General features: G+C 47.7%; 1 protein-coding gene and 1 pseudogene across 3 annotated transcripts in view; one reads left to right on the forward strand and one right to left on the reverse strand.

Moving 5' to 3' along the window:
• The first annotated feature begins 1,257 nt into the window (after positions 1–1,257).
• Positions 1,258–7,702, forward strand: LOC114696937 (annotated as a pseudogene).
• Positions 7,703–19,942: 12,240 nt separating this feature from the next.
• Slc35f5 (solute carrier family 35 member F5) overlaps positions 19,943–24,580 on the reverse strand; it is a 35,664-nt gene continuing 31,026 nt past the window's right edge. For 2 of the 3 annotated variants that reach the window (XM_028874917.2, XM_028874915.2), the window contains exons 15-16: positions 23,989–24,085; positions 19,943–21,032 (exon numbers count right to left, since the gene is read on the reverse strand). In XM_028874917.2, the coding sequence (XP_028730750.1) occupies positions 24,010–24,085 (76 nt within the window). In that variant the 3' untranslated portion in view covers positions 19,943–21,032; positions 23,989–24,009. Of the gene's footprint in view, positions 21,033–23,988; positions 24,086–24,580 lie in introns of those variants that run through there. The other variant, XR_005093039.1, reaches the window with a different exon arrangement.

Consider the following 24,580-nt stretch of genomic DNA (forward strand, 5'->3'; position numbering starts at 1 on the left):
ATTTAAGTCTTGTATGTCTCCAAACTCCAATCAACGATTTACCCACCATTCTGTCTTAGTTAGCATTTCTGTTGCTATGATAAACACCGTGTGTGGGGCATACAGGACAGCATGAGCTACAGAGATGGTGCCTAGAGGAAGTTAGACAGATGGAGCCCAAGTTGTTTACGCTGAGATTAGAGACAAATGGTGCCAGAGGAAGTTAGCCCAAGTTGTTTGTGCTGGGATTAGATACAAAGATCAGGAGATGATGTCAGAGCACAAACAGCTCGTAAACGAAGAAACGAGTATAGGGTAACCTTTAAAACGATTGGTCAGTTCCTTCCACCCCCTCCTAGGGTTCTGAGGTTTTTGCTATAAAAGAGGCTTACTGCCTAACAATAAATGAGTTCTTGCTTGACTTGACTCTCCGCTGCATCTGATTGTCTCCAGGTAAGAGGAAGACTGGGAAACCAGCGAGTGGAGCACTTACCTTTCCTCGGTTCCAGGCCACCTCCTCAGAGGTGACTTAAGTTCCCGGTGGGACAAGACCCTACAGCTGGTGCACAATGTGGAGCTCGAAAGTTCATTTGGCTAAGGCCAAGTGGTCTTCCAGGGTAAGTGAAACCCACAGTATGGGTAATGCAATTTTTCCAAAAGATCCCCAAGAGCCAGGGGAGGCCAAAGTAGGCAAAGAGGACCAGGAGGGTGAAGAGACCAAGTTTGAAGTCATCCACTCTGTGCCTTGTGAGCCATATGCCCTGAAGGAACATGCCCCCCCCACCTTATATCCCTGAAACAGGGAAATGCTCCATATACAACCCTTAGAAGGGACCTACATGACTGTGGTACCTATGACCAGCCATCAGCCGGGGATCGGGGAGCCAATGAACCGACTTATACAGAGGTCTATATTGCCCAGATAGCGCCCCAAGGGAGGCGGGACATAGGACCCCCAAGAGTAGATTCCACCGGGCATTTCCTGTTAATCTGGTCCCTGACCCTAATAGGCCACAAGAATGGTACCTGTGGGAGGCCAAAGACCTTAAGGAACTCCGCAAGGCAGTGACAGAGCATGGTCCGAATGCCCCTTGGTCCCAGACCCTACTGCAGGATATTGCATATAATCCTGGTGTCCCCGAGGATTGCCTGGACCTGGCTAAGGCCATCCTTTCAAGCACTCAATATATCAAATGGTGCGCCCACTATAAGGAGGAATGTAGAGTCCAGGGAGAGGCCAATTGAACTACTCAGCCCGTGATCCCAATTACTTACGGCATGTTGGCAGGAACTGCTGACCGGTACTTACTGGGGTCCAGCAGGCTGAGTGAGGTTCAGGCGCCATACCGAGACCAGGTTCCACAGGCGGGGCTAGCGGCCTGGCGTAAGCTAGATGAGGGACCTACAGAATCCCCCATAGCCGGAGTCAGGCAGAAGCCCAGGGAGACCCTACCAGAGTTTATAGACTGGGTCCCACAGAGCATGAATCGCAAACTCCCGACTGGACCCTCTGGGACCAACTTATAAAGATTCTGGCCTGGGATGGAATGAATTCAGAACACCTTGCTGCCCAAGCAGGGCTGAAAGAGACTTCCATGGGCCGATGGGCGGTCACCACCCAGGATCTGGGCACCCAACATCAACAGACCCAGACGCTGGCCTTAGCGTTGCCATCCCAGATGACTGCCCTGACTGAGGCTTTCTCAGATGGGCCTTCGCAACTCAGAGTCAGGGGACTGCAAAGCCTGCCACCGGGTGGCCGGGGGTGGGGGGTAGAGGGGGTTGGGGGATGGGGGTGGGGGGGTTGGGGGGGCTGCTTCAGATGTAGGCAGGAGGGACATTTTAAGCGAGAGTGTCCTCTCTGCAACAGCCTCCTGTCGGCCAACAAAAGGTCAGCCAGGAGAAATAAGACCCTCTACCACCCCCTGTCCTAGGTTCAGGAAGGGATATCATTGAAAAAAGGACTACAGGTCAGAATTCAGCGTAGATGGGAAACCTTTAAACTAGATAAAGGGTGCCCTCCAGCCCTGTTAGTCAAAGGAAGAACTCCCCCTGGGGGGGTAGGTGAGCCCCCCCCTCCAGTGGCCCATGCCAACTGGACTGTTCCTTTGGTCCTGGGACACCACCTCAAGATGAGTATTGTCATAGATGGGAAAAGGTTCCACTTCCTGGTGGATACAGGGGCAGACAGGACCATGCTCCACCGGGAGGAGGTGCCCCCTGACTGGGACCTGACTCTGGGACCCCGAATATTGGGAGTAGGGGGTAATGCTCAATCTCTTGAAATGGTCGCTCTCCTCAAATGGACCAGCCCGAATGGGGACCAGGGCTAGACACGTCCCCTGGTGGCTGAGAATCTTACTGCCAACTTATTGGGGCAGGATATGTTGTCCCAAATGGACTTAGTGCTCACCACCGACCACAGAGCTTTCTATGATGATATTATGGAGGACAAAGAGGCCCAAGGAAGGGGATGGGGAGCAGAGGAAATAAAAGAAGAGGACTTCTTCACCCACTATAGAAATGCCCCCCCCCAAATCCACTCGGGTTTACCCCCAATCCTAGAGGCCACTGCCCTTCGGGTACCCCCTATCAGGTGGAGGCTGGGTGACCCAGTATGGGTGGAGCAGTGGCCACTTGCTAACCCTAAATTAGAGGCACTCCATGCTCTGGCTAAGGAACAATTGGACCTTGGACATGTGTGCCCTTCCAGGAATCCCTGGAATACACCTGTCTTTGTTATTTAAAAAAAAAACCCTCAGGAGCCTGGCGCATGTTACAGGACCTACACAAAGTAAATGAGAGGATGGAGCTGGTCGGCACCCCCTTGAGGGGTCTGCCCTGGGTGCCAGCAATACCCTCAGACTATACCCTGGTAGTGATTGATGTTAAGGATTGTTCCTTTTCTATCCCCCTCCATCCGGATGATTGTGCCAAGTTTGCCTTCTCTATCCCCTCCTCAATTTCTCCCAGCCTGATCAGAGATTTGAATGGACTGTATTACCCCAGGGAATGGCTAATAGCCCGACCTCCTGCCAACAATACCTGGCCACCCTGTTAGGACCCTGCTAAAGATGGATAAGACGCTTACCTATGTTTATACGGATGGTATTATTTTGGGACATAAGGACCCCTTGTCTGCAGGACTTGTTGGGACAGGTGCTTGCATGGCTTCAGAGAGGAGGGTTCACGGTGGCTCCTAACAAAGTCCAGAGGGTGCCCCCCCTTTAGGATTCTTGGCACCGAACTTACCCTGACCCGAGCCTGCCCGCTTAAGTCTAAGCTAGACATTCCTGTGTCTTTGACTCAGTTGCAGAATATCCCGGGAGAGATCCATTCAATACTACCTTGGGTTCCCATCTCCAAGGATAGTCTTGTACTCTTATTCTCCCTATTAAAAAATAAGAAACCTCAGGATGTTATTGCTCTTACCCCAGAACATCGGGGCATCCTTTTACAATTTCAGGATGCTCTTGATAAAGTTTCCCTGAGGAGGTATTCTGCTGACCTTCCTGTTTCCCTCTGGCTGTTCACAAGCACTATATTGATCTCTGCGGTGCTGGTACAAAAAAGAGAGCCAATAGAATGGATCCATGCCTCCCTGGGTATACTCACAGGCTGATCAGCTTGCCGACACTATAATCAGAGGTCGGTCGCAAGCCCAGAGACATTTTGGAAGGGTCCTCAGTCTATCATCTTCCCCTTCCAGATGGCGGATGTTGAATGGCTTTCTAGAGCCAATGCCCATCTCAGCCTCTCCCTTGAAAGATTCCTGGGACTCCTTGATTGTCACTATGGACCCTCCCATGGACAGTTATTCTTTGGAGGCTCCCGTTGAGCTTCCCCTACTGATTTTGGGGCTGCCCCTACTGATTTTACCAGAGCCTATTCTAGATGCTCTTCGTGTGTTTACAGATAGGGAATGAACAGCTCGGCTTATGCTGCTTTCAGGGACAATCAGGACTCTCCCAAGTCTACAGGAATTCCGACCCTGTCAGGGATCGGCACAATAGAAAGAGATGCTTGCAGTTATTATGGCCCTCCAGAGTATTCAGAGACCTTCCAAATTGTATTCTGATAGCCTATATGTAGTAAATCTATTACCTCATTTACCCCAGGCCCATATTCGCCTGGACACTGATCCCATTTCCCTGCTAATGGTGACCTTTAGAGGGTTACTGGGGGGAAGAAACCATCTTATCTATGTTCAACACATGAGGGGACATGCTAAGCTCCCAGATTTCTGGCTATGACTGGGCGGATACTCTGGCCTCGGGTGCCCAAATATCCACATTACAAGAGGCCACTTGCCTACATGACCTGACTCATCTACAACATAGATTTCCTCATATTCCTATAAAGGACCTTAAAAAGATAGTTCATACCTGTCAGGCCTGCCAGCCCTTTCTAAGAGTACCCCTCTCAAACACCAGAAGTCAGTCCTAGAGGACTGAGACCAAACATCCTCTGGCAAACTGATGTCACTCATTTTGCAGCCTTTGGCAAACTTAAATATGTTTTTGTCTCAATAGAGACCTTCCCGGGGACTGTTGGGCTCCAGCCCATGCTGGCGAGAAGGCCAAACATGCACACTCTCACTTTCTTTAATGCTTTATCACCTTGGGCTTGCAAGCACAGATTAGAACAGACAATGGGCCTTGCTTTACTGGTAAAACCATGACAGAATTCTTTGAGCAATGGCACATAAAACATACTACGGGAATTCCCCACAACCCTCAGAGATAGACAATCATTGAAAGAAACTATCGATGCCTCAAAGAACAGCTTTTAAAACAAAAAGGAGGAGTATTCAACTACATCAGGCCTTATTTACTATTAATATTTTAAATTTGTTCAAAGGAGCCAATAAAACCAGATTTCAAAAACATTGGGGTATGGTAATATTTTATTTGTACTGAAATGTGATTTTATTTGTATGTTAATAAATAAAGTTGCCTGGGGGTCAGAGCTAACAGCAAGCTATAGCAGAGCTGGGCGTTCGTGGTGCACACCTTTAATCCCAGCACTTGGAAGGCAGAGCTAGGTAGATCTCTGTGTGTTCAAAGATACAGCCAGAATTGGAGACACACGCCTCTAATCTCAATACCATAGAAGACCTGGAAGTCTCTACAGACAGGCAGTGACAAGGCAGTCATGTGTTTGGGTTTACAACCAATGAGAAGGCAGAACAGAAAGACTATATAAAGACAAACACACAGGAAGTAGGTCCTTTTCGGAGGGGTCCCTTGGCTGAAGAGTCTAGCTGCAGGGTAAGGCTCTTAGCTCTGATCTCTTGGCTTTCTTCTTTGCATTGGTTCTGTGTTTCTTATTTAATAAGGCGGTTGGTTACATCTACATTGGGGTCAATTAAACACCAAGCCTCAAATTCAAGTACGTTGGAGAGACCCTCTAACACTTCAGTGGAGAGGACCAGATCCCCTGCTTACCTTGGGGAGGGGGTATGGTTGTGTCTTCCCCTTTGGAGAGACGGCCTGATCTGGTTCCTAGCCAGAAATCTAAAATTCCTTCCCATGTATGGGAATAGGAAGAGGCAGGGTGCTGGGGAGGCTCTCAGAAATCCACAAGGATGACCCCACCTTGGAGTGCTAGCAGTGGTCTAGAGGGTGCCTGGACTGGTCTACTCTGGTGACCAGTCTAGTGAATACCCTAACAGTCATCACAGAGCCTTTGTCCAGTGACTGATGGGGGCAGATGCAGAGATCCATGGCCAGGCACCAGGCTGAGCTCTGGGAATCCAGTCGATAAGAGAGAGGAGGGATTCTTCAGGCAGGGGACAAGATCATGATGGGAAGATGTGCAGAGATGACTGGCCACACTAGTGGAAGCCCATGAACTGTGGACTAGTGGCTGTGGAGCCCCCATGGGACTGGACTAGGCCCTCCGGATATGGAAGATGGTTGTTTGGCTCGAACTGTTTGGGGGGCACCAGGCAGGGGGATCGGCATCCATCCCTGGTGCATGGGCAGGCTTTGGGGAGCCCAGTGACTGTGGTGTGACCCCTTGCACAGCCTTGGTGCAGTGGGGAGGGGCTTGGACCTGCCTAGGCTCAGTGTGCCGGGCTCTGCTGACTCCCCATGGGAGACCTTGATTTGGGGGATGTGGGGTGTGAGGTGGCTAGGGAGGGAGGGCTGGAGGGTGGGAGGAGGGAAGAGGGGGGAATCTATGGGTGGTATGTAGAGTGAGTAGAAAATTTCTTAATAAAGAAAAATGAAAAAAAAAATCCTTCCCACCCATGCCCAACAGGAAGATGCCTAAGGCCAGGCTGACTAACAAGGAGAAAACAACATGGGTTTATCTCAAAGATAGTCCACACGAGGCAAATCAACCCTTCCCAAAGGTACCCCCTTTGGAAACACAGGGAGTTAACCCCAGAGGCCTAGAGCCAAAGACCCTCTGACAAACAGGTGTTACCCATTCTACACCCTTTAGCAAACTTAAATATATTTTTGTTTCAATAGAACAAAAGGGGGAATTCGCCCCCATATTCGGTTACTCTGCACCCTGCGGCCATCATGCTCTGGCCTCGGGGCTACAAGGACACCCACGCCGGGCCCCAATCAGGGCCTTCTTCTCCCCAGCCACCCCTTTGCCCTTGTAGGGCAGGAGCTCCTGGAGTGACAGTCCCTACAGAAGCGATGACAGAATACAGGCTTGCCAAGCCCTGGGCCGAGCCTGGAAAATCCTGCTGAGGAGAGGGGAGGAAGGATGGCTGTATGAGTCAAGGGGTTCAGGGTCATCGCAAGGGAACCCACAGAAGCAACTGACCTGCTCATGGGAGCTCACGGACTATAGACCGATAGCTAGGGAGCCTGCATGGGACTGGCCTAAGCTATCTGCATATGGTGATGGTTGTGTGGCTTGGTCTACTTGTGGGACTCCTGGCAGTGGGAGTGGGACCTGTCCCTACGGCTTTGGCTAGCTTTTGGGAACCTGATCCTAGTGCTGGATTGCCTTGACTGACCTTAATACAAGCAGAGAAGCTTAGTCCTACATCAACTTTATATGCCATGCTTTGTTGGCACCCATGGAAGGCCTGCACCTTTCTGAACGGAGGTGGAGGTAGGGTAGATTGAAGAGGGGGAGCAGAGGGGAGGGGATGAGGGAATGGGAGGGAGAGGGGAAACTGCAATCAGGATATAAAATAAATGAGAAAATTAATTAATAAAAAAAAAAGAATACAGGCTTGCTGGAGGCGTGGGAAAGGGTGCCCTGACCATCCAGCTGATCTACAACCATTTTGTGGAGGAGTATGACCCCACCATAGAGGACTCCTATCGGAAACAGGTGGTCATTGATGGGGAGACATGTCCGCTGGACATCTTAGACACAACAGGTCAAGAGAAGTATAGTGCCATGCGGGACCAGAACATGCACACAGGGGAGGGTTTCCTCTGTGTGTCTGCCCTCAACAACACCAAGTCCTGTGAAGACATCCATCAGTACAGGGTGAAGGACTCAGACGATGTGCCAATGGTGCTGGTGGGGAACAAGTGTGACCTCGTACTGTCGAGTCTCAGCAGGCCCAGGACCTTGCCCGCAGCTATGGCATCCTTACATTGAAACATCAGCCAGGACCCGGCAGGGTGTGGAGGACGCCTTCTACACACTAGTACGTGAGATTGGGCAGCACAAACTGCAGAAGCTGAACCCTCCCGATGAGAGTGACCCTGGCTACATGAGCTGCAAGTGTGTGCTATCCTGACACCAGATGGCGGTACTCCAGCTGATGGCCGTCCTGCTCTTCCTGGCTCCGGCTGCGCTGCAGCCCAGAGGGACCCACACCAACCTCAGTGGGTGACCTGGGCGGTGATCAGTGCTGGCAATGGACCTGGCCAGAGTATCCTGGGACATTGGGGATTGGACCCCCCCCTCCCTTTCATAAAGGACTTCAGTTCTCCAAGTCCCCTAAGCCTGTCACCCATAGTGGGGACACAGTGGGCTCCATGGATGACCCTCTCTCCCCAGAGGTCTCATCCCCACACCCACCACTGCCCCCACGTCCTTCGGCCTCCCCCTCTTCCCTGCAGCAGCCTCTGACACCTGCCCAGGAGGGCTCTACCGCCTGCCTCCAGCACCCACTACCACTTCCCAGCGCCCCACTGCTGGCTCCTCAACAGAGCCTGGGGGCAATGGTGACTATACCGAGATGGCCTTTGCTGTGGCCGCACCCCACCGCCAAGACTCACCCGATCTTCCACCGCAGCCCCTTGTGCACACGGCCGGTGGCGAAAGTGACTTCTTGGTGCCCTGGGCCTAGGGCTAAAGCTGTCTTCGCTGCTGCCACTGCTGGCGAAGCCCGCTGGGCCTCTACTTCTCAAGGGATGCTTACTGGGAGAGGCTGTACGTGGACCAGCCAGCTGGCACACCTCTGCTCTGTGTCCATGCTCTCCAGGATGCCCCTGAAGAAGTCCCCAGCTTCCGCCTGGGCCAGCATGTCTCTAGCGCCTTCCCCACACAGCTGCATGAGAATGATTGGATCTACATCCATGAGGACACTAATCTTCTCTACCCCAACCAGAGCATGGACCACAGTTCCTGGGAACAGCTCAGCATTGGCAATGGTGGCTTCCCCTTGCTCACCATCTTCCTCCAGGTCCCCCTGGGGTCCGCAACCCAGCGGGAGGACGGATGTCATTGGCCAGGCTCTGCCGGTGTGCACTTCTCCATCATCAATGACTCCTTCCCAGCGTGTGGCTCCCTCAGATCCCAGGACCCCTACATCCCGGAGACAGGCCTGTCCTTCCGCATCGGGGAGAACAGGCCCCCCCCCAGCACCGTCTACCAGTTATACCCGTTGCCCATGCAGTTCAGTTCCTGTGCCCCAACATCAATGTGAAGGCTCTTGGAAGGGGTAAGTCTGCCCTTCCGTTGCAGCCCAGACAGCTTGGAGGTGAGTGAAGGGGTTAAGTGGCGGCATTCCGGCTGGCCTCTACCCAAGGTGGTCATGGCGGCACAAGAGAGCGCTGGATGCTGCAGTGGCGGAAGAATCACGAGCCATGTTTACCTTTTTAGAGCTTTATTAGGAGGAAGGAGAAACAGAGACACAGAGAGAGAGAGAGAGACCACGTGGCAGGAAGTTCAGAGAAAATATGGAAAGGGGGCCCTTGGGAGGGCACACCCACTTTTTAGGCTAGGACGCCATCACAGGCTGATGACATAATAAGGACAGAATCCTTACGGTGAGCACTCGCTGGGCCCTGGACCGTGAGCCTCAGGAGAAGTATGTGCTGGTGGCCACGTGCATGGTGGACACTGGTGCCAGCGAAGAGGAGGTGACTGTGTCCTTCCCGGTGACCATGTATGATGAGGATGACTCAGAGCCCACCTTCTCCGGAGGTGTGGGGGCTGACAATTCTCCATGGGACTGGACTCAAAGATGGATTAACTCTAGTAATTCCTAAATGTGACTGGAACAGACTCCTTTTGGAAATCATCAGCCGTCTTTGGGGGTGGGGTAGGGAAGGATAACCCTCTCTTTGTACCTTTAACGGTTTCTTAACTCTTCTCTCTGTAGATGTTCATGTAAGTACCTCAGAGAGTAAAAGCCTTCTCTCCTGCCCATGACATTGGTCAAAAGAGGCTTTTTAGAGAAATCCCCTGAAATGTTTAACTAGTGTTGGGACTAGGGACCTACACTGTGTCTGCTTCCTAACTAAATCCACCAGGGGACAGTAGGGCTGATCTGCCAATGACAGCACACTTAAACAGAGGTGACACACCCTCCGTGTTCGGAGTGGTCACCACAGGACACAGATGGCACATGTCCCTGCTACAGCTGGAGTGAACTTCGTAAAGAGGTGCCCTGCGCCTAAACCTTAAAATAAGGTGGGCTTGCTTAAAAACAAAAAGGGGGAATCTGTGGGGCATACAGGCTGGCATGGCCGCACAGATGGTGCCAGAGGAAGTGAGCCCAAGTTGTTTGCGCTGAGATTAGATACAAAGATCAGGAGATGATGTCAGAGCACAAACAGCTCGTAAATGAGGAAATGGTTATAGGGTGACCTTTACAACAGTTGGTCGGTTCCTTCCACCCCCTCCTACGGTTCTGAGGTTTTCTGCTATAAAAGAGGCTTACTGCCTAACAATAAACGAGTTCTTACTTGACTTGGCTCCCCGCTGCGTCTGATTGTCTCCGGGTAAGAGGGAGGCTGGGGAATGGGCACACTTACCTTTCCTCAGTTCCAGGCCACCTCTTCAGAGGTGACCTAAGTTCCCGGTGGGGCAAGACCCCACAACCATGAGCAGAAATAACTTTGGGTGCTGAGTGGTGGTGGCACACACTTTTAATGCTGGCACTCAGGAGGCAGAGGCAGGTGGATCTCTGTGAGTTTGAGGCCAGCCTGGGCTACAGAGTTCCAGGAAAGGTGCAAAGCCACACAGAGAAACCCTGTCTCAAAAAAAAGAAAGAAAGGAAAGGAAAGAAAGAAAAGAAAGAAGGAAGGAAGGAAGGAAAAGAGAGAGAGAAAGAGAGAGAAAGAAAGAAGGAAGGAAGGAAGGAAGGAAGGAAGGAAAGAGAAAGAAAGAAAGAAAGAAAGAAAGAAAGAAAGAAAGAAAGAAAGAAAGAAAGAAAGAAAGGAAGGAAGAACTTTGAGAGGAAATGTTTAGTTCAGCTTCAAGTTCTACATCACAGTCCATCAGGGAATTCAAACAGGGCAGGAACGTGGAGGCTGGAACTGAAGCAGAATCCATGGAGGAGTGTTGCTTACTGACTTGCTCACCATGGCTTCCTCAGTCTGCTCTCTTAAACACTCAAGGACCCCCTGGCGAGGAGTGGTTTGGACTCTGCCACATCAATCATTTATCAAGAAAATGCCCCACAGGCTTGCCCACCCGACAGTCTGGTGAGAGCATTTCTCAGCTGAGAAAAACTATGCAGGCCACGTTCCACTGCAGGTGTTCTCACCTGGGTTAACAGTACTGCAGGTCCAGGGCAGCGCAAAGGAGCCCACTGGGATTCTTTTCTTCTCTTAGCAAATTAAAAATGAGAACACCTGACAGCATTTTAGCTTTGTTTTTTGTTTATTGGTTTTGAGCATCCAGGGTTATAAATTCAAAATAGTGACAGGAAAAAAAAAAAACAGGTTCTGGACAGGACAGGACCATTAATTACACTCACCAACCACAGCAGCTTTGTCTACCCACACAAGATCTAGCCAACCAGTGTTCCGACAGGACCTGAGGCCTCAGGGGGCCTCCCTCTAGCTGAAGAGCTACCGGCAATTGATGGGGGAGGGTGTCTCTTTCTTCTGTGGTGTAGCCACTGGTGAGCTGCCCCTGCTCCCATAAATAACCCCCACCCAGGCTCATGCCAGCAACTCTAATTAAACTCAGTGGGTTATTTACAAAAAAGGACAAAGAAAAAAAAGACATGAATATAGGACAGGGGTGTGTTGGGAAGAGAATGTTCCAGAAGGAGGTAGAGGGGAGTAGGGGATGGGTATAATAAAATATATTATATGCATGTATAAAATTGTCAAGGGAAAGTAAACATTTTAAAAGACATCCAATGTCCTCCTCTACACCCCGTGTGTGTGTTGTGTGTGTGTGTGTGTGTGTGTGTGTACAAGGCACCTGCCCACATATACACCACATCTCTCTCTCTTTCTCTCTCTCTCTCTCTCTCTCTCTCACACACACACACACACACACACACACACACACACACACACACAAAGAGTTCATTATCTTGGAACACAAATTTTCTGCCTGCCTTGTAAGAACCAACCCAAATCACGGAACCTACTCAGAACTAACCCGTCGTTACTTCTCATCATTAAAACTAGTTACAGGAGCAAGGCAAGAGTGACGGATGCCTTTAGTCCCAGCACTCAAGAGGTAGAGGCAGATGGATATGGGGCCAGCCTGATCTACAGAGTCCAGGACAGCCAGGGCCACACAGAGAAACTCTGTCCTGAAGCCTGGCCACCAGAATTCATCCCCTGACCCACAAGGTAGAAGGTGAGAAACAACTCCTGCAAGTCATCCTCTGGTCCCTCGTGTGTGCTGTGACAGTGTGTGTTCTGGCCTGTGTACGCCACACACACCCCCATTAATTACCTAAATAAGTAAATGTAATTTTTTTAGGACTCATGAAGGAAATGCCTTTGTCCTAAATTCCTGACTCAAAACTACAATCACATTTAGGTCACATCAATTGAATGCTCTCATTGCAGACACTATTATTTCCTGCTGACGTGCTGATAAATATGTCCACCCAGAGAGTACTAGTTAATCTTCACACGTAGTCTTTCCTCCTTAGGTATATACCAAGGGATCTGGGAACGTGGCTCATTGGGTAAAAGTGCTAGCTCTGCAAACCTGTTACCCTGAGCTCAGTCCCTGGAACCCACGTTCAGATCTGGAGGTGGTGGCACACATCTATAATCTCGGCACTCCTATGGCAAGATAGGAAGAGACATAGAATAGCCAAGAAGCTTCCGGCCAGCCAGTGTGGAGTGTGCAGCACAGCAGAGTTTCAGCATGGTGGAAGGCAAGAACAGACTCTGCGAAGTTGTACACACACACACACACACACACACACACACACACACACACACACACCAATGGTATCAGCACTTGATAGTCTAATACCAAATGTCTATTAAATAAAGGAACATTTTAAGCATTGCTTTTAAATGTAGTAGTGTTGAAGTGGTGCTTAACTTAGGTATGCAAGCCACAAGTTTTTAGATAATAAAAAAAAAAATCAGCCGGGCGGTGGTGGCGCACGCCTTTAATCCCAGCACTCGGGAGGCAGAGGCAGGCGGATCTCTGTGAGTTCGAGGCCAGCCTGGGCTACCAAGTGAGCTTCAGGAAAGGTGCAAAACTACACAAAGAAACCCTGTCTCGAAAAACCAAAAAAAAAAATAATAATAAAATAAAAAATCAGAATGGAAACAAGAGAAGCAACTTAGAATTTTGATAAAATTACTCCAATCATTAGGCAACCTTTATTTCCACCAGTGAAACAGAAGCCTCCAATTAAAATAACAGAAAAGTTTCATGGTCATTATTTGCTTTGAATTTTTAATGAACTCTTAAACACACTTGAGATTTAAAGGACATTTTTTCCCATGTCTATACGGTAGTGTTGTGAAGCATGATGTTATTAATTCCTGCACAGGATGATAAAGCTGAAGCTATTAAAAAGGAATATGGGGGCTGGAGAGATGGCTCAGAGGTTAAGAGCACTGGCTGCTCTTCCAAAGGTTCTGAGTTCAATTCCCAGCAACCACATGGTGGCCCACTACCATCTGTAATGAGATCTGGTGCCCTCTTCTGGCCTGCAGGGATGTGTGCAGGCAGAACATTGTATGTGTAATAAGTAAATAAATAAATCTTAAAAAAAAAAAAAAAGGAATATGGAATCAAAAACTTTCAAGTCTATTTATAAATGGACCTTGGACCTGGGTGGCCATGGGCCAGCTTTTGTGGTATACACAGTGTTGAGCAATGGAGACCCTATCTCAGACAAGGTGTGAGGGACAGACTGACACCCAAGGTTGTCCTCTCGTTTCCACATGCACACCATGGCGTGTGCAAACCTGCACTCACATCCACAAACACAACACACAAGAGACAGAGAGGAAATGGGCCTTCATTACCTAGATGGAATTTTGAGATGGATACCAAGACAACTATGGATACAGCTGAATATATGAGCTCTAACTTCAAATCCTATAAACTGACCAGGTCACATATGGCACATCACCATTAAAAACCCAGCATACAATATTGTACAATAGTTCATGGTATAAGTTAAGTCCACAAATATCAGATAAGATTTATCTCTTATGTCTTCAAATTCTGGAAATACTATCCACTCACAAAGCCTATTTCAAAAGGATAGCAGGAAGAAAGGACAGCAACCAATAACGCTTAGAGCATCGATGGCATTTAATTCATTTGTTAGTAAGATTATAGAGAATATTATTTCCTAATTAGCTCCTGTGTCCGTTAGGGAGGTTTTATTCATTCTGCAGGCATGCCGAGGATGGGTGCTATAGATCTGATGAGAAAAGTGGCTTCTAGAAAGTCCCAACCCCAAGTTGGTCTTCCATGATTGATATCAAAGTGGACATTAGCATTCTTCCTGAGACAAGGCCGGACACCTCTGAGAACATTCTCACTTAACCTTGTGAGCTCACTTCTCCTGAGACAATGAGTCCTATCCATCAGCTGCCAGGCAAAAACCAGTTTAATGTGAAGAATTAATTACACCAGCCTGACAGAAGCCAGCATCTCAATAAAAACTTTTAAATTTACTTAAAGGCGATGCATAGATGCCTGACACATACTGAATGACCCTCCGAGTTGCTAGACACATTCATCCACGCTTTCCTGACATTTTCTCATTTCCATCTTGCTGTCCTTGGGGTTCTGATGGTCATCAACCAGGAACTTTTCCAGACAATACACAATCAATAAAGTGTCTCTCATGTAAGCATGAGGACCCCAGTTCAGATCCCCTGCACCCACAAAAGGCTGGGCATAGTGGTTTATGTCTGCAAGCTTAGTGTCTGGGAGGCAGAGACTGGGAGAACTCCGGGGCTCACAGGCTAGCCCGCATAGCCAACTGGAATCTGTTGGCTCTAGGTTTCGGTGAGAGACTTTTGTTTCCAAAAATATGGTGGAGGCTGGAGCGATGGCTCAGCCCATGGAGGCCCTTGACACCAAGCCTTACAACCTGAGGATAATGTCTGGGATCTGTGACAGGAGAGTACACACTCCCACATGTTGTCCTCTGGCCTCCCCGGGAGTTCTGTGGCATGCTCATACACAGAAAGAAAATGAATATATAAAAATGGCAAAAACCAGGTAGATAGTGACATCTACTGTGAATTCTGGCTTCCATCTGCACACATGTGCAGCTGTACACATGTGTACACACACACATATACAAAAAAAAACAAACAAACAAAAAACCTGAAACCCAAACACACTGCCTCTGTTGGGGTCATAATTTGAGACACTGTAATAACCAGACTAGGAGTATTAGCTAGGGTCATCTTTGTGGATTCCTGGGAGTTTCCCTGACACCAGGTTTCTCCCTAATCCTGAAATGCGAACCCCATCAAGATGTCTCTTTCATTACTTTCCACTTCCATCCCACCCCAACCTGCCTCCTTCACCTGGTCCAACCAGATCCCTCACATCACCAATCTAAGCCTGAACTGGCCTTCTCCTGTATCACATTGATGACTATCCTAACTGTCATCAGAGAGCATTCATCCAGTAACTGATGGAAGCAGATGCAGAGATCCACAGCCAAGCACTGGGCCAAGAATCCTTCTGAACAAAGGGAGGAGGGATTATAGGAGCCAGAGGGGGTGGGAGGTCATGACAGGGGAACCCACGGGGACAGCTGGGAAACCTCATGGGAGCTCACCAACTCTGAGCCTACAGTTAGGGAGCGTGCCTGGGACTGACCTAGGCCCTCTGCATGTGTGTCAGAGTTGTGTAGCTTGGTCTCTTTGCAAGGCTCCTAGCAGTGAGATCAGGGCCTGTCCCTGACACTTAGCCAGCTTTGGGGAACCTGTTCCCCATGCTGGATTACCTTGCCCAGCCTTGATACAGGGGGAGGAGCTTGGTCCTGCCTCAACTTGATGTGCCATGCTTTGTTCACACCCAGGGGAGGCCTGCCCCTTTCTCATGGAGAGGGAGGAGTGAATAGGGAGTGGGGTAGATGGGAGGAACAGAGAGAGAAAGGGAGGGGAAACTGTGGTTGGTATGTAAAAATCAATGAAATAATTAATAAAAAAGAGAATGCTTTATCACAGCATCACAGTAGCAAACTAGGATACTTGTTTATTTATAATTAATTTTTGAGATAGAGTCTTGCTACATTATATTAGCTCTAAACTCTAGGGTTCAAAGGTTCCATCTACTTCTGTCTCCTTAGTAGGTGGTACAGACCACGGTACCCAACTTTCAGCAATTTACTTTTTGAGATAAACCCTAAAGTACAAATCACGGAGGAGAGGCATGCATCTGTAATTCCAGCACTTCAGAAGTTTAGGCAGAAGGATTAGGAGTTCTAAGGAGAGAATTGACTAGACAGTGGTCTGGGGCCACCCTGGGAGTAGGACCATCTCAAAACAACAAAAAGAACAAGAAGAAGATGGAGGAGGGGGGAAGAAGGAGGAGACCAAAGGAGAGGAAGGAAGCTCTGAAGAAGGGGGTGGGGAGGAGGAGGAGGGGGAGGAGGAGGAGGAGGAGGACGGACTAATGGAGGCGGCTGCAGCGTAGACAGTTGCTCGGTCTCCAATGGCTACAGCATTTAGATATAAGAATTACCCAGACGGGCTGGAGAGATGACGGCTCAGTGTATAAGAGCATGTACTGCTCCTACCGAGAACCCAAGTTCATTTCTCAACACCCACATTGGGTAACCCACAACTACCCAGAACTCCAGCTCCAGGCGATTCAACACTCTCTTCTTGACCAAGGGCACTGCACTCATGTGCATATATCCACACACAGATATATACATATCCATATAATAAGAAAAATGGGCTTCCAGCTGGAGCAGAAAGAGCAGGGTCTTCAGACATCCTGACCTCTATTGAGATTGCAGGTGATGCATATTAGTCCAGAGGTTATGGGCCACCAGGACTGGAGCCATGAACACTTCTTGTCACCTTTTGGGCAGGCCACAGCAGAACTAAGCCCAGGAAGGTGTGGGTTCTGTCACACACTATTGGCCTGACGTCCCAGAGGACCTGGAACCTATGAAAATGGCCTACCCGAATGTGGGGACTTTATAGGAGCCCTGGGCGGAAGGAGGTATTGCCACCAATACAGCAGTCAGCTGAAAAGTTCATCATGGGCAATGTGCCTGCCACCTGAAGGACATGTGAAGATCCTACTGCTGAAAACTTGACATGCTTTGGGAGAAATCCTGTTGAGACTGAGCTGAAAGTTTCCTCCCTGCTGGTACCTTTCATAGTACTATATGTGCTATGCAAGCTCTGAGGGAGAAAAGTCATCAACAGGCTTGCTGAGCTGTGGACCTTATTGCTACAAACAGACCTGCAAAGCAATATGCCCACTGGAGTAATAATGGATGACCATTAAGGGGAAAACCAACTACTTTAGTTGCATTTGATGCTGTGTCCACCGGAGGGAATCCACTTGCTTATAAAGCTGTTTATTAGCCTTTGGCTGGGGACCTAGACCCTACTGAGAAGCTCTTACTGTTGTCTCAGATAGGGTAGGGGCTCCTGGGACCCTACTCCACCAGGGGAGATAACAGGGGGGGCTGCTGGGGGAAAGAAGGTCATTGTCATTCGTGATGGAGCCCCTGGTAAGTTACTTGTGAATCAGTAGACAGTGTCACAGTGGCTCACGAAGCAAAAGCAAAACCAAAACATGACAGTGAGATGAGGTCTTGGTGGAAGGATGGAGAGGGAAGGTGTTTGTGGGAGTAGGAGGATAAAAGGGTGGAGGATGGGGGTACCAGAAAATATCATCTACATGTATGAAATGATCAAAGAACAAATTAATTTAAAAAATAATAAATGACCCAGAAAAATAAAACTTGAGGGGACAGATGGCAGGTAGGAGACTAAAGTGGTGGTGATTCACCCTGATACTCACTATTTCAATGGTGCCTCCTCCAGGGGCCTGCTGCAGATCCATCACTCAGGTTAACTGAGGCTTACTCATCAGTTCCTGAAGCCCAAGTGGCAATGATCATCTGTGAGACGTGCATGCAGAGCAACCAAAATACACTGAACCCACCCGTTCTGCCCATTTTATCTAGACAATTATCTGAAACTTGGGTTTTACTTCCATGAACTCAATTATTTCACCCTGGAAATTGCTGGAGATCTTTGGAAACTGTCAGCAAATCCAGAAAACTAGCTATGGATAATAAACCACCAGAATTAGTCTTTGAGTAATTGACATGTGTGGTGGTTTGAATGTAATTGGCCCCCATTATCTCACAGGGAGTGGCACTATTAGGAGGTGTAGCTTTGTTGGAGTAGGTGTGGCCTTGTTGGAGGAAGTGTGTCACTGTGAGGGTGGGCCATGCTCAGGATACAGCCCAGTGTGACAGGTGACTTCCTGTTTCCTGCAAGATGTAGGACTCTCAGCTATTTCTCCAAACCTAAGACAACATAATACTTCAGTAAGTTATTTCTAAAAGTTCTTCAGAAATCCACATTGTATTTGTGCATGCACATGCATGTGTTCATGTCTGCAGTAAGGGTGTGTGTGCACATGTGAAGAACATGTGTAGGTCGTTATCAATTGCCATTCCTCAGGTACCACCTACCTTGATTTTTATAAATGTTATTGTATGTTTGTGTGTGTGGTGACCAGGGAACAAGCCTGAAGTTGCTTGTAGTTCCCACCTTGTTAGCAGTTTCTCCCATTTCTGCATGCAATCATACCTTACACTGGTTGGCCAGCCAGCTTCTGGCAACTCTTGTGTCTTCCCCTCCCACACCACAGGAGTGCAGGGATTAGAGAGCCATATCACAACTGGCTGTTTTACATGGGTTCTTCATCCAAGTCAGGTCAGCAAGCTGCTGTAGCAAGCTGAGTCATCTCCCTGGCCCCACGATTTGTTTTTTGAGGCAGGGTCTTCCACTGACTTGGACCTTACCAAGTGGGCCAGCAAGCCCCAAGGGTCCTCCTTCTCCATCACCACCACATCTGGCTATTTTTACATCAGTTCTGGAGATCTCACCCAGACCCACATGCTTGACAAGGCAAGCACTTTACTGAGACATCTCCCTATCCTTTGTATGTCTTTTACCCTGACAACCAGCATTGGTTTTAGCATTAAGAATTACTTCTGGCCTGTTGTAGAATATTATTTTAAGATGTGTTACATTTGTTTATGCTGTGGAACATTTGCTTTAATGATGCAAAGATGTTTGCATTCCCTTATGTTGCATTTGTTTAATTCTGTAAAGCTGTAATACTTTGCCTATCTAAAACACCTGAGGGTCTAATAGAGTTGAACAGCCAATAGCAAGGCAGGAGAAAGTACAGACAGGCTGGCAGGAGAGAGAATAAATAGAAGGAGAAATATGGGAGAGAAAGAAGATCAAGAGAACAAGAAGAGGAGGGTGCTAGGGGCCAGCCACCCAGCCACCCAGCCAGCCATGGAGTAAGAGTGAAAGTAAGATATACAGAAGTAAGAAGAGGAAAAAGATCAGAGGCAAAAGGCAGATGGGATAATTTCAGAAAAGCTGGCAAGATCAAGCCAAGCTAAGGCCAGGCATTTATAATTAAGAATAAACCTCCATGTGTGATTTATTTGGGATTTGGGTGGCAGGCCCCCAAAAGAGCCAAAAGAGTAAAAAAATTATAATAATAAACAACAGTGGACCCAAGTGAAAAACACAGCTGTCTGCTATTTAAATTAACATAATACAGAGGACTCAGGACTAAGCAGAAAGATAGCTAACCTTCATTTTAGATTCAGGTTAACCCCAGGCCAATTTTAAGAATGTGAACAGGATAAAGTGGAACACTGTAAAGGGAATTTTTAAAAATGAGATTCATTAAGTGATTTGGAGAATGGTTCTTACTGAACTTGAAACAGAATTGGATTCTGACTACCCAGAATTCAGAGTCCTCAGACATGAGCTCACTGACAGAAAGCAATTCCAAAAGCACACATACTGTGAGTATGCCTAAGACCTCAATTTAGGAGTCACAGTTACGAGTATTTTATATGTACTTTGAGATAGGTCTCACTATCCAAGGCTGGCCTTAAATTCACTAGGCAGCCATGCATGGCTTTGAACTCCTGATCCTCCTGCCTCCACCGCCTGAGTGCTGGCATTACAGGTGTGCTCCACTTCACTTGGTTTATGCAGGCTAGGCGTGGAACCCAGGGCTTCATGAACCAAGCAAGCACTCTACCAACTGAAATGAACTCCCAGCCCCATGATTTAATATTGACAGACAAAAGAATCAAATGTCATCTTTTCACCAAAGTATCTCCTTGGCTTTCTTTTTTATTTTAACCATTTACATTTACTTAGGAAAGTAAGATTGTTTAAGGAAGCAGCACCCAGTTTTAGAGTAATTTATATGTGGAAAGAATACAAAATTACTTGATACATCTTTAATAGACAAATACATATACAAACATTTTACTCTAATAATATTCTTTATCACTTCAATTTAAACCATTCCATTATGAAAATTTCTTAATTGAAGAGAGAATATTCCTTTAAAACTCTAAATTAAACAGAGCTTTCTCAACTAATTTATAGCCACACAGCCTGCAGAAGTATGTTATTTTCCAGTTTCCAATTCTTCCCCTTTAAAACTGTTACAGCTTGTTACCTTTTTTCTTTCTTTTGAGACAGGGTTTCTCTGTGTACCTTTGGAACCTGTCCTGGAACTCATTCAGTAGCCCAGGCTGGCCTCGAACTCACAGAGATCCGCCTGCCAATTACTGGGATTAAAGGCGTGTGCCACCACCGCCCAGCTGGTTTGTCACCTTTTTTAAGATACAAGGCACCGAACACCAGGGAGGGATCACCCAGGGAGTGCACTTGGACCAGATCTGTTCTCAAACATTTGTCCTCTAAAGCACTGCCAGCTTTGCACAAACATACTTGTTACATTAACTAGCATTTCCTCGGTGTGGTTATCTTACAATCTACAAAACTCAAAAAGATAATCTGCACCCACTGCAGACAATGCAGGTTAGTGTCTGCCTGTCAGAATGCTCCTCTACTCACTTAGGTGATTTCTTGGAAAGAGTCTTACTCGGTCTGAATGAGCATTCTTAAGAGTCCCCAGAAAGATTTTCTTCCTTGATTAGTTCCAGTGATTTCATGAACTGAACTGATACATAAGGCAAGTTGGTCCTTTAGAGCAACTGGACTGTACACAACCTACATGGAACATCCTTCATTTTGGAAATGAAGAAAGCAGACATGAGGAGAATGTATTTAGAGTTTCAAAGAACTGAAACTGGTATTGTTCAGACTAGGCACTGAAACACTTCTACAAAGAACTTGCCAGATTGTCTCTTCACCGTAGAATGTTCCATTACGCTAAAAACAAAAGGATACAGAAAATGGTTATTCATCATTTACATCATTTTACTTTTCTGTAGCAGAGTCTGAGAAGCAAATTTTCTTAATTTTGAAATACCCATTATACACAATACATCTATTTAGTAATTAGATACTTGACGTTGAGTTGAGAAGAATTCAGGACAGGGACAGCAAGATAGCTCAGGGGGAAAGGTGCCTGCCGCTGAGTCTGATGACCTGAGTTCAATTTTTGGACCCACATGTGGAAGGAGATCCAAGTCCCTCAAGTTAGCCTCTAACCTCCACATACATGCTGTGGCAGTACAAATGAGATGTGTGCACATGTACACACACACAAACATGCATCGAGTAAATAAACATTAAAAAAATTAGGACAAGTTTCATGGCAACAGCAGGTCTGACACTGCACCACGTAAGTACTGTGCCAGCATTAGTTTTATTCCTGGCATAGTCTATTGTTACCCTATCTATGGTGACAAAGCCTCCACTCAGCCTGTTCTAGTCTATGCTACTTGATGGCATCCCACCTTCTCTACTCGTCACCAGCTCATCTTTCTCTGGCTCTGGCTTTTCCAACCACCGAAACACAGCCTGGTTTGGGGGAAGGGGGTTGTTGAATGTGACTCTGAGAAGGATGACGAGCACTCCACAGAAAGATAACCCATAAACAATGTGATGGCATGAAGACACTCTAAATACCACCTTCACAGTTGTTTGTAAGTTAAAGATTTTATTTCTATTTGTGTGTCTGTCTGTGGGTGTGTACACATGAATGCAGTGCCTGAGAAAGGTCATGGGATCCCTCAGCTGGAGTTAGAGGCAGTTGTGACCTGCCGTGTGTGTGTGTGTGTGTGTGTGTGTGTGTGTGTGTGTGCGCGTGTGCGTGTGTTAGGAACCAAGCTCAGCTTCTCTGCAAGAGTCCCAAGCACTCTTAGCACGGAGCCATCTCTCCAGCCCTATTTTCAATTTACAGATGGCACACCTGTTCCACAAGCCTCACTTAAAAGACAGTAGACATTAAAAGGCCATTTTCCTTGGGAGGAATAAACTACATGAACAAAGGACAAGCAGCAGCAATCAGCTCTTGGGTGGCCATGAAGAATACAACCAAGAAAGGGTAAGGAAGTAGCAGATAGCAGGAATCGGGACCTATCGAACAGAATGTCAGCTATGGTCAGGCTTCCCTGACAGAATGGAGAGCGATCCAAATTACAAATTACGCAGCAACTGTACAGAAGTGGTGGGGAACTGCTCTTTGTTCTGTTTGTTGTTTGGTTGGTTTTTTCAGACATGATTTCCTGTAGCCCAGGCTGGCCTCAAACTCACCATGTGGTGGAGGATGACCTTGATCTCTTCCTACTTCTACTTCGCAAATGCTGGGTTTACATCGTGTGTCACCATGCCCCACCAGATTATGGAGAGGACAGAATGGCATGGAATCAGGAGGCAAGCATGTGGTGTGGGAGCAGAGATCCTCATCTACCTTAGTAAAAAAATGTTTGTCAACTGGAGACGCCTAAAGCTGTACAGACAAGCAACAGAGCCATGAGCCATGAGCATAGTCTGTGAAGAGACCAGCAGGTCCAAGAGAATCAGCCACAACTGGGGGTGATGGGCAGTTAACGTTTGGCCCCACCCCTTCCTAGGGAACTGTGGGAAGTTCATGGCTGCTGAGGAAAGGAGAGATGTTTTCTTCAGTGCTACAGCCACTGGCAGGTTGTTCATCCTCTTATAAAAATAACCCCTCACCCATGTTTCTATAAGGAAACTCAAGCTCACACACACACATTGGCACACGGTAGGGAGGGAGAAGAGATGTGATACATTCTAAAATATTTTCTTTTTTCTTTGTTTTTTTTTTTAAAGATTTATTATGTATGCAGTGTTCTGTCTGCATGTTGCCTGCAGGCCAGAAGAGGGCGCCAGATCTCATTACAGATGGTTGTGAGCCACCATGTGGTTGCTGGGAATTGAACTCAGGACCTCTGGAATAGCAGCCAGTGCCCTAAACCGCTGAGCCATCTCTCCAGCCCTTTTCTTTGCTTTATAGTAAGAGTTTATCATTAGATGAAATGATTTACATGAAGGAAAATGGATTAGAGGTGGAGATGACTCCGCTGGTAAAGTGTTAGCTGCAGGAGCATGAGGACCTGAGCTCAGATTCCCAGAACCCACAGCAAAGTCAGGCATGGCAGCACACTCCTGGAAGCCCAGTGCTGGGAGGTGGAGCAGGAGGATTCCTGGGATTTGCTGGCCAGCCAGCCTAGCTGAATCAGTGAACTCCAGGTTCAGTGAGAGACTGTTGAGAGTGATAAAGGAAGAGAACAGATGTCAACTTCTGGCCAGAGGCCGTACATGAACACATCCATGCACGTGGACATGCACGGACACACGGGCGCGCGCGCACACACACACACACACACACACACACACACACACACACACACGAGAGAGAGAGAGAGAGAGAGAGAGAGAGAGAGAGAGAGAGAGAGAGAGAGAGAGTGTTCCCAGACAAGGAAACAGACTCAAAGAGGCCAAGAAGCTCCCAAGTGTCACACAGCCAGCTGTGGAAAAATCTGGAGATCTGGAACCCAAGTGGGTTGACTCCAGGGGTTGAAGCACTTTGGGCCACCTCAAGCAACTCATTTTAGAAAATCTCCTGTAGGGGCAGGATGTGGTGGTGTTGCACACCTTTAATCCCAATACTCTGGAAGTAAGAGGCAGGGGATCTCTGTGAGTTTGGGTTAGTCTGGTCCACAGAACAAGCTCCAGCTCAGCCAGGGCTACATAAAGAGATCTTGTCTCAAAATGGAAAGATGGAAGAGAAGGAGGGAAGGGTGAAGGAAAGGAGGGAGGGAGGGGTGGAGGGAGGCTGACCAGCCCCACATCTGAATGTTCTGGAGACTAAGAACAACACAAAGCATTGTTTCATGGTGTCTGCTCGAATACACACCTGGACTACAGACGATAGCAGCTAAGTAGCTCCATCCTCCTGAGACACGCTGTGCATAGGAATGAGGCTCTCACACTGTTCACTGTCTTCTGGAACTCTAAAGAGAAGGCAACAGTTAAGAGAGCTTTTAACCTCAGAAATAGCCTGCTACCCTGTCTGAAGCTGGGAGGTCAAGACACAGTTAGTGGCAGAACCAGCAATTTCCTTCATGGTTTTGAAGTGCAATACAAAAAGCTTTCTCTCTTAAAAAAGAAACTTAGAAAAGAAAATGTAAGACTGTGGTAACACAGTCTATTATGAACTGTACCCAAGCCAAAGTTTATTTAATTACAGACCACCTGTGAACCAAAACATTTGCTTCCTAAACATTAGCAGTGAAGAAATTATCTCATCATCCAAAGAATCCACACGCATCTTTTTCCTTATACAACACAAACTATGTAATCCATTCTTTCAACAATTCCTTTCAAAATCCCTAAAGCCAGGCCACTGTGGTGACCCTCAGTATATTTGGCCATTGCTGTTGTTTTGTCTGTTGAGACAGGGTCTCCCTCTGTAGCCCAAGCTAGCCCCAATCTCAGAATCCTACAGG

Source organism: Peromyscus leucopus, chromosome 15 (assembly GCF_004664715.2).
Source record: "Peromyscus leucopus breed LL Stock chromosome 15, UCI_PerLeu_2.1, whole genome shotgun sequence".
In the NCBI taxonomy this organism is placed as follows: Eukaryota; Metazoa; Chordata; class Mammalia; order Rodentia; family Cricetidae; genus Peromyscus; species Peromyscus leucopus.